The 17206-nt window shown below is 45.4% G+C and overlaps 1 protein-coding gene across 1 annotated transcript in view; it reads left to right on the plus strand.

Moving 5' to 3' along the window:
* Positions 1–496: 496 nt before the first annotated feature.
* The window catches only part of lrrc32 (leucine rich repeat containing 32), a 30154-nt gene continuing 13444 nt past the window's right edge, over positions 497–17206 (plus strand). Inside the window, exons 1-2 of the mRNA XM_080197686.1 lie at positions 497–747; positions 16655–16749. Coding sequence (XP_080053812.1) covers positions 16660–16749 — 90 coding nt within the window. The 5' untranslated portion in view covers positions 497–747; positions 16655–16659. The remainder of the gene's footprint in view (positions 748–16654; positions 16750–17206) is intronic.

A 17206-nucleotide genomic window follows, 5' to 3' on the forward strand; every position in this document is an offset into this window, starting at 1 on the left:
TCGTGTGTCGTGAAGGCCGCCTTGGAGAATGTTTACCCGAAGGTCAGAGGCCGAATGCCCGTGACCACTGAAGTGTTGGCCAACGGGAAGAGAACAGTCTTGCCTGGTGATTGTCGAGCAGTGTTCATTCATCCGTTGTCGTAGCAGCCTGGGTGGGATTGTGGCCAGTGCAAACTCCATGGGTCGAATAGCCTCCTTCTGCACTGTAGGGATTCTATGAACTCGAGAAACATTTCTCCCCAGGAAGTGGTGAGAGAGTGGAACTGCTCACCACAGGGAGTGGCTGAGGTGAATGGTATAGGTGTATTTAAGTGGGAGCTGGATAAACACATGAGGGAGAAAGGAATAAGAGAGGTGAGTTAGTAAGGAGGGTGGAAGGAAGCTCGGGTGAAGCATACACACCAATAGAGATCTGTCTTGTATGGTACAATTTGTGGACTTGAGCGCAGGAGGCAGCGCGACCCAGCGTTTAACCAATGACTAACTATGACTGAACTTCCTAGATAACCATCCTCCTAATATGGTTGAGATTCCGCAGTGGCCAGAAGGAATATGTTCCCAACTTCCCAACTACTCCCCGGCCAGAGGGATGGGAATGCACAAACGGATCAGGAGTAGCAGGGAAGAGCCCTCTCCCGCTTTCAATGGGTCCCGGCGAGTGAGTTTAGGCAGCCAGCGTTCAGCAATGTGAAAGGAGTGTGGAGGGACGGAGGCTTGTTTTTCTTCACCGTCTCTGCCTCCAGCCAGGTAATAACTGAACATTTAAAATGTGTGTGTATGTGTTTTTCTTTTAAAAAAAAACAAAAGAACTTCGTTGTATTTCTGACCTGTGCTGTTTCATAATGCCGATTTTTTCCCCCTCCTGTTTATATCCGGCTATTACTGAATGTTGTAATTGTCTCTAACAAAATCATTTGAAATTGTTTGTTGACTTTCTGGGGTTATTGTTGCTGCTGCCCTCGGGATCTTTTTTTTTGGGGGGGTGAAGAAAATGCCGATAAATTGACAAATGTGTAACTTTCTTATTGATGAATGAGATACAGGGGCTGTAACATTTTTGCTTAGTGGAGTTGTATTCTTACAACCAATATGTGGATTCTTGGTCAAACTTTTCTCTCTCTCTCTCTCTTCCCCCCCCTTCCCCCCTTCCCCCCCACAATTTTATTTGACAGGTAGTTTCTATTCGAATGTTAAGTTTATTTATTAGTGTCACAAGTAAGGCTTACATTAACACTGCAATGAAGTTACTTTGAAATTCCCCTAGTGGCCACCCTGTCCAGTGCCTGTTTGGGTCAATGCACCCAACCCAGCACATGTGGGGTGGGGTGGGGTGGGGTGGGAAACCGGAGGAAACCCACGCAGACATGGGGAGAATGTGCAAGCTCCACACAGACGGTGATCCAAGCGGGAATTGAACCTGGGTTCCTGGCACATGTGAGGCAGCAGTGCTAATCACTGTACAACCCACATTGTTTAATAAATGATACGACTCTGTCCAGATGGGAACATCACCTAACGGCGTGGACAATCTCAAGGTGCCGCAGAGAGCTTGGATAAGGTCAAAAGCTCGGAGGGGAGAGAATTGCCTACATTTCAGCACTTAGCTGAGTGTTTATTACACTCAGACACTTCTCCTTAACTCCTCGCGTTCTGAGGAGGGAGACATTTGCCAGCAAGCGATTAAATGATTGCAACTTTTATTGACTTTTTGTTTAAAAAGCATTTAGAGGAGCGGGGCCGTTCTTATGTACCACGGGAGTTCTGTAAGCAACCTGCTTTAGCAATTAAAGTACTGCCAGGTTAAAATGCCTTGAAATAAAAATAGAAAATGCTACGGAAAATCTCAGCAGCTCCGATGTGGCTTCTCCAAAATTGCTTTCCTCCAGCTGAAACATTTTAATTTGATTTATTATTGCCACGTGTATTAGTATACTGTGAAAAATATTGCTTCTTGAGTGCCATACAAGCAAAGCAGACCGTTCACTGAGTAGCCACGATGTAGAGATGCTGGGGTGGGCACGGTAAAAAGTCTCACAAGGTTAAAGCCCAACAGGTTTATTTGGAATCACGAGCTTTGGGAGCGTCGCTCCTTCATCAGGTGACTCGCCCTCTGCGAAAGTTCGTGATTCCAAATAAACCTGTTGGACTTTAACCTGGTGTTGTGAGACTTCTTACTGTTCATCGAGTACATAGAGGAGAAGGAAAGGAGAGAGTGCAGAATGTAGTGTTACAGTCACAGCTAGGGTGTAGAGAAAAGTCAGCTTAACATAAGGTCTGTCCACTCAAAAGTCCGATGCTGCCAGACCTGCTGAGGATTTCCAGTACTTTTTTTGCCTGTGCTTATTTTTGCTCTGAAGGCTGATGTTTTTTTATGGGAGAGGGGTTTGTGGCTGATGACAGAAATTGTCGGCAAGGGCTAGGAGAATGGATCAGATTTGGCTACTTGACATGTTGAACGTGCTGCCAGGGAAGGTGGGAGAGGCAGGTTACCTTTTAAAAGTATCTAGATGAGCACTTCGCACATCATAACATTCGGGGCTATGGGTCAAGCGCTAGCAGGTGGGACCCTAGGTGTTTCTAATGTGCCAGTGAGGATTTGATGGGCTGAAGGGCCTCCTCTGCACTGTTCGATTCTATAATTCTCCAGCGCGGTGCGGATGGAGTACAATGCTGTCTCTATCTCCTACATTATAACTGTGGTTACGTTTCAAAAACTGTTTCATTAGCTGTAAAGCATTGCTGGGACATCCAGTGGTGATGAGAATTATATTTTCTTCATTCTTTCTTTGCTGGCAAGACCAACATCTACTGCTTGTCCCTTATTGCCCTTGAACTGAGTGGCCATTTCAGAAGGCAATGAAAGGGTCATCCACATTGGTGTGGGTCTGGAGTCACATGTAAGCCAGACCCGGTAAGGACAGCAGATTTCCTTCCCTAAAGTATGCTTGTGTACCAGATAGGTTTTTCCAACAATCGACAATAATTTCACGGTGGCCATTAATGAGACTAGTTTTCGATTCCAGATTTATTAGTTGAATTTAAATTCTTGCCGTGGAGGGATTGTCCCCTTTCCCTCAGAGCCCATGCCCCTGGACTATTAGTCTGGTGACATTATCGTTGTCCCATCAATTTCCCAGGAATATAAATGCAAGTCTTTTCACTCAGCCTGATTAACAGTCCCTTGACTGAAGCAGTTTGGTAGCTTATCCTATTGTTGTTTGGCCAAAGCATTGAAGATCCCACAATCCGGGTCGATTTGTCAACCAATCAGCACCCTTTTCTCCAATAGTGTAAATTGTTGCAATAGTTTGAAATTTGGCATTCTTGTGTTTGTCCTGATGAGTATAAGATGAAAAGCTTCAGCAGTGTGTCTCTTTTTACAGTAATAACCTCTGTGTGTAAATGGGTTGCTATACTTAACTACTAAACAATTATCAGGACCTGGAGGTTTATCCACTTTCAATCCCATCAATTTCTCCCTCATAATTTCTCTGCCAATGCTGATTTCCTCTATTCATCTATTTGTTCTTTAAGTACCATCCTGGAGTCTTGTTTGCGACCACAGAAACATTTGCCTATTCCCCTTGAATTGAACCCCCTATAACTAATGTTTTTATTCTCTTCCCTCTGTGGCAGAACCAACCATGGTGCAATGGTTTTGGCTGTTGCTGTCAATGAAGTGCTTTTGAAAAGTAGTCATTGTTGTGATGTAGGACATGTGGCAGCCAATTTACACACAGCAAGATCCCACAAACAGTAATGGGATCATCAGATAACCCAAGTACCTTTAGTGATGTCAGTTGAGAGAAAACCAGGATACTGGGAAAACACCTCCCCCCCTCTTTGAAATCATAAAATCCCAAAGTGCAGAAAGAGGCCATTTGAGGGGAGGCGATGGTTTAGTGGTATTATCGCTAGACTATTAATCCAGAAACTCAGATAATGCTCTTGGGAACAGGGTTCGGATCCCACCACGGCAGATGGTGGAACTCAAATGCAATAAAAAATATCTGGAATTAGGAATCTACAAATGACCATGGAACCATTGTCGATTGTTGGAAAAACCCATCTGGTTCACTAATGTTCTTTAGGGAAAGAAATCTGGCGTCCTTACCCAGTCTGGACTACATGTGCCTCCAGTGCCACAGCAATGTAGTCGACTCTTAAAGATTATTGACTGCACGGGTTTTCCGGTCATAGTTATAGAGGTTTACAGCATAAAAACATGCCTTTCAGCTCAACTTATCCATGTCACCCAGTTTTTACCATTAAGCTGGTCCCAATTGCCTGCATTTGGCCCATAAACTCTATACCAATCTTACCCATGTAACTGTCTAAATGCTTTTTAAAAGACAATATTGCACCCATCTCTAGTACTATCTCTGGCAGCTCATTCCAGACACTCACCACCCTCTGTGTGGAAAAAATTGCCCCTGTGTCTGCATAAACCCTGCCAACTGTGGAGGAGCTCAGTGAGTAGGTGGATATTGCATTCCTTTTATTTAAAACAAAACAATTTTGTTGGTTGAACTTGGCTCAGTTGGTAGAGTTCAGGGTTGTGGATACAAGTGAGGTTCAAGATATAAACACATAATCCAGGTTAATATTCGATAACTGCTGTTTTTTTCCACAAGGCTCATTTACAAGCTTTAGTCACAGGATTATATGACCATGAAGATCCAGCTCATGGAAGAGACAAGGCCACTCCCACTATCCAGACTAAAATTCACCCAAGTAATTGTGGTGCTTGCAAATTGGCTGTGGTGTTTCCCTCGTTATAATAGCTCGATAGTTATTCATTGTCTCTGAAGCACTTAGAAATGGCCTGAGGATATCAATAAAATGATATAAAAAGGATGAGCCAACGATTAAAAGCTGGATTGAAATGTTTCCTTTAATTAAATTTAGCTTTCGGGTGAGTATTTAATGCGGAACCTCCCTTCAACGCTACAGTGACTTGCGTTTGTATAGCATCTTTTTAAGGAAGTAAAAATATCTCAAGATATTTTTCAGAGGACGGTTGCTAAAGTTTGACACCGTGCCAAGCCATTGGGACAGCTGCCAGGGACACAGGTAACAATCTGGAGACATTAAGGAAAGGATAGGTTTTTGACACTAAATGTTATTGACCAAAAAATAAGTGGGGACTTAGGACCATGGACTTAGGGCTGGGTGACCTTTCTAACATCAGTTCTACCAGAAGTGCCATGTTTTGGATTAGATGTTAACAAGGTTAGGGTAGCATGGTGGTTAGCACCGCTGCCTCACAGCACCAGGGACCTGGGTTCGATTCTAGCCTTGGGTGACTGTCTGTCTGCGTGGAATTTCATAGAAACTAGGAACAAGAGGAGGCCATTTGGCCCTTCAAGCCTTCGCTGCTATTTATTATGTTCATGGCTGATCATCAAATTCAATATCCTGATCCCTCCTCCTCCCCCATATCATAGAACACTACAGCACAAACAGGCCCTTCAGCCCACAAGTTGCGCCGATCATATCCATACCTACCAGTCCTATCTATAACCCTCAATCCCATTAAGTCCCATGTACTCATCCAGAAGTCTCTTAAAAGACCCCAGCAAGTTCGCCTCTACCACCACCAATGGCAGCCGATTCCACTCACTCACCACCCTCTGAGTGAAAAACTTACCCCTAACATCTCCTCTGTACCTACTCCCCAGCACCTTAAACCTGTGTCCTCTCATGGTGACCATTCCAGCCCTGGGAAATAGCCTCCGAGAATCCACTCTATCTATACCTCTCAACATCTTATAAACCTCTATCAGGTGGCCTCTCAACCTTCATCTCCCCAGGGAGAAAAGACCTAGCTCCCTCAACCTATCTTCATAAGGCATGCCACCCAATCCTGGCAACATCCTTGTAAATCTCCTCTGCACCCTCTCAATAGCTTCGACATCCTTCTTGTACTGAGGCGACCAGAACTGCGCACAGTACTCCAAGTGGGGTCTGACAAGGGTCTTATAAAGTTGCAGCATTACCTCCCGACTCCTAAACTCAATCCCTCGATTAATGAAGGCCAGTACACCGTACGCCTTCTTGACCACATCCTCCACCTGCGAGTGGAGCTGCAGCTTTTGGAAGCCTGCGTTCCAGAACTGGAGTGACAGCTGGGGACACTGTGGAGCATCCGCGAGGCAGAGAGTATCGTGGATGGCATGCATAGAGAGGTGGTCACACCGCAGGCACAGACTCCGCAGGCAGGAAGAGAATGGGTGACCACCAGGCAGAGTGAGAGAGATAGGCAATCTCTGTGGCCATTTCCGTGCAAAACTGTTGAGGGCAATGACCTCTCAGAGGAAAACAGCGACAACCAAAACCATTGCACCATAGTTGGTTCTGCTGCAGAGGGGGGAGTATAAATGCAACAGTTATAGGGGATTCAATTGTAAGGGGAATAAACAAATGTTTCTGTGGCCACAAACAAGACTCCAGGATGGTGTTTGCAGAACAAATAGGTGAATAGAGGAAATCAGCATTAGCAGAGAAATGGTTTGGGAGTAGTTAATGGGATCGAAGGTGGATAAACCTCCAGGTCCTGATAATCTTCATCCCAGAGTACTTATGGAAGTGGCCCTTGGAATAAAAGATCCATTGATGGATATTTTCCAAAATTCTTTGGACTCTGGACTGGTTCCTACGGATTGAAGGGAAGCTAATGTAAGCCCACTATTCAAAAAGGGAGGTAGGGAAAAAACAGGGAACTACAGGCCAGTGAGCCTTACATCAGTACTGGGGGAGTTGCTAGAGTCCATTATCAAGGATTTTGTAACTCAGCATTTGGAAGGCAGTGGGATAATCAGACAAAGTCAACATGGATTTACAAAAGGGATATGGGGGAAGGGTCAGGATATTGAATTCAACGATCATGGGTGGCACTGTAGCACAGTGGTTAGCACTGCTGCTTCACAGCTCCAGGGTCCTGGGTTCGATTCCCAGCTCGGGTCACTGTCTGTGTGGAGTTTGCACGTTCTCCTCGTGTCTGCATGGGTTTCCTCCGGGTGCTCCGGTTTCCTCCCACAGTGCAAAGATGTGCGGGTTAGGTTGATTGACCACGCTAAAATTTCCCCTTAGTGTCCTGAGATGCGTAGATTAGAGGGCATAGCGGATAAAATATGTAGGGAAATGGGGGTAGGGCCTGGATGGGATTGCGGTCAGTGCAGATTTGATGGGCCGAAGGGCCTCTTTCTGCACTGTAGGGTTCTATGATCAGCCAAGATCAAAATGAATGGGCAGTATGGTGGCACAGTGGTTAGCACTGCTGCCTCACCATGCCAGGGACCCGGGTTCAATTCCGGCCTCGGGTCACTGTCTGTGAGGAGTGTGCATGTTCTCCCCATGTCTTTGTGGGTTTCATTGGGGTGCACTGATTTGCACCCATAGTCCAAAGATGTGCAGGATCAGTGGATTGGCCATACTAAATTGCTCCTTAGTGACCCAGGATGTGTAGGTTAAGGCGATTAGGGGGGTAAACGTATAGGATTATGGGCTTAGGGTGGGCCTGAAAATGGGTCTGTTGGACAGTTGGTGCCAACCTGATGGGCCAAAGAGCCTCCTGCACTGTAAGGAATCCATGCTAAAAGTTTGCACTCTAAGGTAGATGCAGATACTTGATACCAATCAAAGAAGGGCAGGGGAGTCCTCCCAGGCATGGCTAGCCAATAGTTATCCCTCAACCTGTATTAATAAAACAGATTCAGAGAGATCTGGATAATTCCTCCCACACAGGATTTCAACACACATTCCATCCGGACAAATCTAAGAGAATCACTGGAGATAACAGACAAGTTTCTAGTCTCAAACCCAACCCAACAGCTGCCTGCTTTCAATCTCCCAAGGATAGAGTAGTCCACCCTCAACAGGTTCAGGACCAACCACAGCTCCCTAACCTTGACAGATAGGGCATGAGTGCCAGCCCCCAATGAGAGAGAGTAAACTGCACCACATCATCAAAGAGTGTTCAATTCACAGACTCAGCAGAAGCCTATCTGCCTTCAACACAGCAGGATTGAAGGAATACGCTTGGCATTGTGTTCGCTAAATAAATAAAATGAAACCGAGAATCAGGTCATTGTCGCATTGCACCTTGTGGGAGCTTGCTGTGCACTAATACAGTGCTGCCTTTCCTCTGTTGCAGCAGGGAATATGCTTGAGAAGTGCTTCATTGGTTGTAAAGTGCTTTGGGACTTGCTGAGGTTAAATGCTGGATAAATGCAAGTCTTTCCTTCTGGGGTGGCACAGTGATTAGCACTGCTGCCTCACAGCACCGGGGATCCGGGTTCAATTCCCGGCTTGGGTCGCTGAATGTGCAGAATCTGCATGTTCCCCCCATCTCTGCGAGGGTTTCCTTCGGGTGCTCCCGTTTCCTCCTGCAGTTCGAAAGCTGTGCTGGTAAGGCGCCATTGGCCGTGCTAGATTCTCCCTCAGTGTACCTGATCAGGCACCAGAGTGTACCGACCAAGGGATTTTCATGATAACTTCATTGCCGTGTTAATGTAAACCTAACTGTGACACTAATAGATAAACTTTAAAACTGTTCTGAAGTTCGGGGCCAAAAGGGGTCACATGGGAGATGGGACTCTCCTCATCCTGATGTCGGGTGTCAACTATTGGTCTGACTGTGTAAATGACTAACTCTTTACTCCAACCTGCTCCTTCTACTACAAGTTTAAAAATAACTCCACTTAGCTTGGGTCATATGAAAACTCCAGGATTGACTAAGCTGAGAGATCCTCCAGCACTCCCATCCCACAGGATTTTGTTTTCTCTTTTCCTTTTGTTGCCTGTGAACAAGTCTGAAGAGCCAGCTTTGATCTACAGAGTAACCTGATAATTCCTGAACTGGAGAGCTGGGTTTTCCCCGACTCTGTACTTTCCACTTCCCAGTTGCTGAAAGCAAAACAAAAGCCAGTTCACTCTGTCCGACATCAGGATGAGGAGTGTCCCACCTCCCATGTGACCCCTTTTGGTCCCGAACATTGTTAACCCCAGCTGCCAAAGAAGTACAACACAGGAACAGATCCGTCAGCCCTCCGAGCCTGCGTCGATCATATTGCCCTGTCATGGGCAGCACGGTGGCACAGTGGTTAGCACTGCTGCCTCACAGCTCCAGGGACCTGGGTTCGATTCCCGGCTTGGGTCACTGCCTGTGTGGAGTTTGCATATTCTCCCCATGTCTGCATGGGTTTTCTCTGGGTGATCCGGTTTCCTCCCACAGTCTGAAAGACGTGCTAGTTAGGTGTGGTTGACCCGAATAGGCGCTGGACCGTGGTGACTAGGGCAATTTCACAGTAACTTCATTGCAGTGTTAATGTAAGCCTTACTTGCGACTAATGAATAAACTTTATCTAGACCTGCATGCCTCTATTCCCTATCTGTTCATGTTTCTATCCAGATAATTCTTAAACATTGCTAACATATCTGCCTCAAACATCTCACTTGGTAGTGCATTCCAGGCCCCCACTACCCTCTGTGTAAAAAAAACTTCATCTCCACTGAATCTCCCCCCCCGCCTTACCTTGAACTTGTGCCCCTTTTGGAATTGTCATTTCTGCCCTGGGAAAAAGCTTCCAACTGTTCACCCCCACCCCTCATAATTTTATAAACTTGTATCAGGTCACCCCTCAACCTCCGTCTTTCCAAGGAGAACAATCCCAGTTTATTCGATCAGTCCTCAGAGCTAATACCCTCCATGCCAGGCAACATCCTGGTAAATCTTTTCTGTACCCTCTCCAAAGCCATCACATCCTCCTGGTAGTGTGGTGACCAGAATTGGACACAATATTCCAAGTGTGGCCTAACTAATGTTTCTCCATATGACCATGCGTATGACCATGTATGATCTAGGAGCAAGAGTAGGCCACTCAGTTCCTCGAATCTGCTCTGCCAGTCAATAAGATCATGGCTGATCTGTTTGTAACCTCAATCCCACATTCCCACCTATCCCTGATAACCTTTTGCACGTCCCCTCATCTCCTGCTGCTTAGCAAGAATCTATCTAGGTTTGCCTTAAAAAAAATTCAAAGGCTCTGCTTCCACTGCCTTTTGAGGAAGAAAGTTCCGGAGACACTCTATGCTCAGATAACTTCTCCTCACTTCTGTCTTTCCCATCATCATCCGAGTAATATGCTCCTTGCCCCTCTTGCTGTTGGTGCCCATTGTATCGAATGTTGGCACGGTGAAGCATTTTGCTGGGATGTTTGAGTTTCATGTTTAGGGGTGGGGTTGGTGCAGTGATGATATTATTGACCCAACATTCAAACTCGCTTCTTGAGATTTTTTAGAAGGTGGTGGTGGGAAGGTCACTGTGAGGCAACGTGTGCTCACTGCAGCTGCAGAGGGTTGGCAAGACATCACTGGGTGGTTGAAGCTGCCCGATGGTACCAAGCTATTGCCCCTACAATGTGCTGCCCAACCCACTGGGTTGGCACTGCCAAGAGGAGCTTTTGAATTTGGAGTCTAGAAACCACCAGGTGAAGATTTGGTGGCTGAAACCTTTAGTAGATTTGTGTGACTACAAAAGGAGTGTTTGGGACAGAGATAAAGAGAAATTTCTTCCACCCTGCGGAACTTGCTACCACAGAAAGCGGTTGAAGTTAAAACATTAAATGTTTTCAAGAGGGAGTCAGATATAGCACTTGGGGTGAAGGGAATCAAAGGATTTGGGAAGAAGGCGGGGTCTGGCTATTGAGTTGGATGATCATAATGAATGACAGAGCAGGCTTGAGAGGCCGAATGGCCTACTCCTGCTTCTATATTACGAAAAATGCTACATAAATGCATGTCTTATCCCAGATTTCTTCTGAGATTCTGGTTGTTGATCAGGAGAATTAAAAATAACAAATATTTCTATCCATATCCCGTCCTGAAACTAATGGCAGCTCCTTGATCTAGGGGTATGAGTTTTGCTTTGGGATGTTACAGATAGTGAGCTTGCACAAAGTCCCGTGCGCTACATCTAAAAATATTCAATTTGGCCTCAGTTACTTTCTGTGGTAGTGAATTCCACAGGCTGACCACTCTCTGGGTGAAGAGATTTCTCCTCATCTCTGTTCTAACTGGTCTACCCTGTATCCTCAGACTGTGACCCCAGGTTCCGGACACCTCCCACCATCAGGAATGTCCTCGGGATGTTCCAAAGAAAGTTCTCAAAAGTCAAACTTGGTGTGTTCTCACTGGGACGATGGAAGTTAAGGGGCGACCTGATAGAAGTCTACAAGATTATGAGGGGCATGGACAGAATGGATAGTCTGAAGCTTTTTCCCAGGCTGGAAGAGTCAATTACTAGGGGGCACAGGTTTAAGGTGTGAGGGGTAAGGTTTAAAGGAGATGTACGAGTTTTTTTACACAGAGAATGGTGGATGCCTGGAACTTGCTGCAGGGGGAGGTAGTGGAAGCAGATACAATAGTGACCTTTAAGGGGCATCTGGATAAATACATGAATAGGATGGGAGTAGAGTGGTATGGTCCCCGGAAGGGTCGGGGGTTTTAGTTCAGTCGGGCAGCATGGTTGGTGCAGGCTTGGAGGGCCGAAGGGCCTGTTCCTGTGCTGTAATGTTATTTGTTCTTTTGTTCTTTAAATGCTGTTGAAGAGGTGATCAAATTCTAAGATTGGTTCTGCAAAGGGAGTTGTGTGGGGGGGGGGTGGTTTGGGGGAGTGGGGTGGTGTTGGGCTGGGGGGAGTGGCAGGGTTTTGGGGGGTGGTGTTGGGTGGGGGTGGCGGTGGGAGGTATGATGTCTTGACGGACTTACCCTGTTCTGTGATTTTTGGCCAGCTCTCGTCACCCCCCCCAACCCCCACCACCACCTAGTTGTTGCCGGAATGGTGGTTAGCACTGCTGCCCCCCACACTGCCAGGGACCCGGGTTCGATTCCCGTCTTGGGTCACTTTCTATGGGAAGTCTGCGAGTTCTCCCCATGTCAGCATGGGTTTCCTCCGGATGCTCCAGGTTCCTCCCACAGACTGAAAGACGTGTTGGTTTGATGCATTGACCGTGCTAAATTCTCCCTCGGTGTACCCAAACAAGCACCGGCGTGTGGCGACTAGGAGATTTTCACAGTAACTTCACTGCAGTGTTAATGTAAGCCTGCTTGTGACACTAATAAAGAAAGATTAGCCGACTACCTTTAAATCTGCGTTCTTTGGTTGCTGACCTTCCTGCTTGTCTGACTGTTCCTCTCCACTTTTGCTCTTGCCAAAACCACTCCCAAATTTCCCCGTCTGTTAAATCTCCCCTTTATCGTCTCGGTTCTGTGGCGAACAATGCTTTTTCAAAAGTAATGCCTCTCAACTTCCACACCCACGTTAAGTGTGGTTCAGATACTCCCAGGTCATGCGCAAGTGGATGATTATATTTTATTCCTCACATCTCTAACTTTTCATTTTTTACAGGGTAGCTGTTGGCTATATCTGAGACTATGGGCATGACCAGTATAGGGAACAATCACAGGCTACAGTGTTTGAGCTCCACTTAAATAGCCGCAGTGCTTATATTACAGCTTTGTTTCCAGAATTATTTATGTTACTCACTGTTTAGACTGTGGCACAGTCCAAGTGAAGGAGCTGTTTATATTATAGACTGCTCAGATTGTGCTGTGTGTGTTACACTGCTACTTATGCACAAGCATTCATTTATTCATCTTGCGCAGTTATGTATATCGCAGCGCTGTTTATATTTTACAACAGCATCTTTCATTTGTATAGGGCCTTTTAATGTAATAAGAGGTTTTCTACAGCAGGGTTACAGAGCAAACTTTGGCCATCGAGTCGAGTGAGGAGATGTTTGGGGAGAGGCGGCAAATGGCCAAAAACTTGGTCAGAGACAGAGGTTTTATGGAACGGCTTAAGGGAGGAATGGTGAAGAGGTTTAGGGAGGGAATTCCAGAGCTTGGAGCCTGGCTGCTTTTCTTATTTATTTGTTCATGGGATAGAGCGGCACAGTGGTTCGCACTGCTGCCTCACAGCGCCAGGGACCCAGGTTCAATTCCTGGCTTGGGTCACTGTCTGTGCGGAGCCTGCATATTCTCCCCGTATCTGAGTGGGTTTCCTCTGGCTACTCAGTTTTCCTCCCACAGTACAAACGATGTGCTCGTTAGGTGCATTGACCGTGCTAAATTCTCCCTCAGCGTACCCGAACAGGCTCCAGAGTGTGGCGACTAGGGGATTTACACAGTAACTTTGTTGCAATGAGAATTTGAGCCTACTTGTGACACTAATAAATAAATGTAAACTTTGTGTGTGTCAGTGGATAATGTCATCTCTAATTGCCCCTTGAGAAGATGGTGGTGAGCTGCCTTCTTAGAAACATAGAAATTAGAATAGAAGTAGGCCATTCAGTCCTTCGTGCCTGCTCCTCCATTCATTATGATCATGACCGATCATCAAATTCAATATTCTGATTCCTCCCCGTATCCTTTGACCCCTTTAGTCCCAAGAGCTATATCTAATTTCTTCTTGAAACCAGACAATATTTTGGCCTCAACTACTTTCTGTGGTAGTGAATTCCACACATTCACCACCCTCTAGGTGAAGAAATGTCTCCTCACTTCAGTTCTAAAAGCTTTACCCCTTATCCTCAAACTATGACCCCTAGTTCTGGATTCCCCCACCATTGGGAACATTCTTTCTAAATCTACCCTGTCTAACCCTGTTGGAGTTTTATATGTTTCAAGAGAACCCTTCACTCTTCTAAACTCCAATGGATATGATTGTAATCAGCTTAGGAGAGACTGTTACAGGCTTTTGGAGGTGATGAAAGGTGCTATAGAAATCCTCATAGAACAGACCTGCCATCCCAGGGATCAGCCTGGTAATCCTTCACTGCGCTCCCTCTATAGCAAGGACATCCTTCCTCAGATAAGGACACCCAAACTGCACACAATATTCCAGGTGTGACCTCACCTACAACCTGTACAATTGCAGTAAATCTTCCCTATCACTATACTCAAATCCTCTTGCTATGAAGGCCAGTATACCATTTGCCCTCTTTACTGCCTGCTGTACCTGCACATTTACTTTCAGTGACTGATGCACGAGGACCCCAAGTTCATGCTGAGCATCCACCTCTCTCAATTTACACACATTTAAGTAATAATCTGTCTTCCTATTATTGCTACCAAAATGGATAACCTCACATATATCCACATTATACTGCATAATACATTCTGCAATAATAATGCAGTATTATGCAATACTGCATAATACATTCAGGTCCCTCTTTCAAATCTTTCATATATTATGTGAATGGTTGGTGTCCTGGCACAGATACCTGTGGAACCCCACCAGTCACTGACTGCCAATCAAAAAAATCTTCCTTGAGCGGCTGCAGTCCATGTGATGTAGATACACCCATAGTGCTGTTATGCACTAACATAAAGAGAGGGGGAGAGTTCCAGGATTTTGACCCAGTGAAGGCACAGGTACTAATCATGGAATCATAGAACCCTACAGTGCAGAAAGAGGCCATTCAGCCCATTGAGTCTGCACTGACCACAATCCTACTCAGGCCCTACCCCCATTTGACTACATATCATACCCACTAATCCCTCTAACCTCCACTACCCTGGACACTAAGGGGCAATTTCTAAGCATGGCCAATCAACCTAACCCGCACATCTTTGGACAATCATCCAATGATGATTGCAAATTGGGGATTCTCAGGAGGCCAGAGTTAGAAAAGCTAATAGCTGGATGCAGTTACCTGCTGCGGGTTGATGGAGATTAGAGAGATAGGGAGGGCGGAGCCATGATGGGACAGTAAAGGAAGATATTATTTTCAAAATTGAGGCAAGGGCTCCTGGTTAAGTCATGTCGGTCAATATGCACAAGGCTGATGGGTGAATTGGACTTTGGTGTGAGTTAGACATGGACAACAGAGTTTTGGATGATCCCAAGTCAGGGTCAAAGTCAGACGCCAGCCCCAAGTGCGTTGGAATGGTCGATCTGAAGGTAATAAAGGCGCAGACAAGGTTCTGGCATCAGGTAAGCTGAGAGAGAGAATGTTACAGAAGTGAAAGTGTGGGCAGACCCAGTGATGGTGTGAGATTGGAAACATCTCTGAGGGCAAAGCATCTGGTTTAAATTGAGATGGTGGCCAAGGTATGAAGCCAAGTTTGTAGTGGACACTGAAGATGATCGCTTCTGCCTTCAACACTTGGAAGAAATTTTATATAAATGTTATAGCAAATTTAGACACTATTTAGACTTCAGCTGAAATATTGTGTACAGTTCTAGGCACTGCTGTAGGAAGGATGTGAACACATTGTAGAGAGAGTCCAGAAGAGTCTTACAAGAATGGTTCCAGGGATGAGAAACTTCAGTTATGTGGATAGATAGAAGAGGTTGGGACTGTTCTTCTTGGAAAGAAGACTCAGAGGAGATTTGATAGAGGTGTTCAAAACCATTAGGGGGCTGGACAGAGCGGATAGAGCAAACCTGTTCCTGCTCCTAGAAGGATCAAGAATGAGAGGGCTTAGATTTAAAATTATTTGCAAAAGAAGCAAATATGATGTGAGAAAAGCTTTTTCACCCAGCGAGTGGCTGGGATCTGGAATGCGCTGCCTGGAAGTGTGATCGAGGCATTCAAGATGCTATTGGATGATTGTTTCTTTTCAAGTAATGTGCAGGGATATGGGGAAAAGACAGGGGAATGGAGACCCAATGCAGACACGATGGGCCAAATGGCCTCCATCTGCACCACAACAATTCTGTGATTATAAGTTTTACTGTTTATACTGTCATATTGTAAAAGGTTTAGATTATTATGATGTAGCGCTGTTTATAGTGCTTTTAACATTAATTGCACATATTATGCACTGTTTATAGTACAGTCCATATTATTTCAGTTTATAGCAAGCAGAGGTTTGAATATTGCAGTGTTTGAAGTGATTAATATAACACCATTTGATTTATTGCACCATTTTTGTTTTATTTACGTGTATGGTGTTAGATATAACCAAATACTGTTTGCATTATCACACTGCACATTTTAGGAGTATAGAAAGGAATTAAATTGCAGCAGGTTTGCAGTACAGTTTAAACTCATTTTATTCTGCAATATACCTTTTGTTCATATCATAGTTGTTTCTAATATGTGGATAGCGTCATGAGAGATTCAGCCCAACTTGTCCGTGCTGCCCAGTTTTTACCATTAAGCTAGTCCCAATTGCCAGCATTTGGCCCCTATCCCTCTATACCCATCTTACCCACGTAACTTCTAAATGCTTTTTAAAATTCAGAATTGTGCCCACCTCCACTACTATCTCTGGCAGCTTGTTCCAGACACTCACCACCCTCTGTGTGAAAAAAGTTGCCCCTCTGGACCCTTCTGTATCTCTTCCCTCTCTCACCTTCTGTTTTCTTCAAGGCAAAAAGCTCCAGGCTGGTTTTGCCTTCATGCTGGTTATAGTTGAATGTAATCTACTTTCACTGATAATTAAGGATATTGTTTTCTAATTATAGATTGTATCTATTTTTACACGTTGGTATTGTTTAATGTTTATATTACGGCATTGTGAACATTCCAGCTCTCTCTCTATAAATATATTACGGTGCAGTTTAAATTCTGCTTCAGTTTCTATTCTAATTATACCTGATTTTGTTATAACTGTGTCACTGAATTCCAGTTATTCTTTGCAGAAACTATGGAGCATTTCCACCTCCTCCTGATAGCTGTCGCTGTGCACAGTGTGACAACAACTTCCCGACCAATGGATTTCTCCCCTTGCCAGACGGTTAGTACCAAAAGACTGTGGGACAAACCCTAATGTACCATTGCTGCATTGTAACAGAGACAAGAGCATGTTAAGGAAATAGGTTTTGCATTCATATAGAGCCTTTCACCACCCTGGGGCTTCCCAAAGCAGATTCCCGACTTGGGTCACTGTCTGTGTGGAGTTTGCACATCCTCCCCGTGTCTGCACGGGTTTCCTCCGGGTGCTCCGGTTTCCTCCCACACTCCAAAGATGTGCGGTTTAGGTGGATTGGCCATGCTAAATTGCTTAGGGGTGCTAGTTAGGGTAAATGTATGGGGTTACAGGGGTAGGGCCTGTGTAGGATTGTGGTCGGCGCAGACTCGATGGGCCAAATAACTTCCTTCTGTACTGTAGGGATTCTAGGGACAAGAGCCAATGGCAATTAGGGTTGGGCAATAAATGCTGGCCTATCCCTTAAATGTGGGTGTCGCTGGCT

The sequence above is a fragment of the Carcharhinus amblyrhynchos genome, chromosome 10, assembly GCF_965287045.1.
Source record: "Carcharhinus amblyrhynchos chromosome 10, sCarAmb.v2.hapA, whole genome shotgun sequence".
Taxonomy (NCBI): Eukaryota; Metazoa; Chordata; class Chondrichthyes; order Carcharhiniformes; family Carcharhinidae; genus Carcharhinus; species Carcharhinus amblyrhynchos.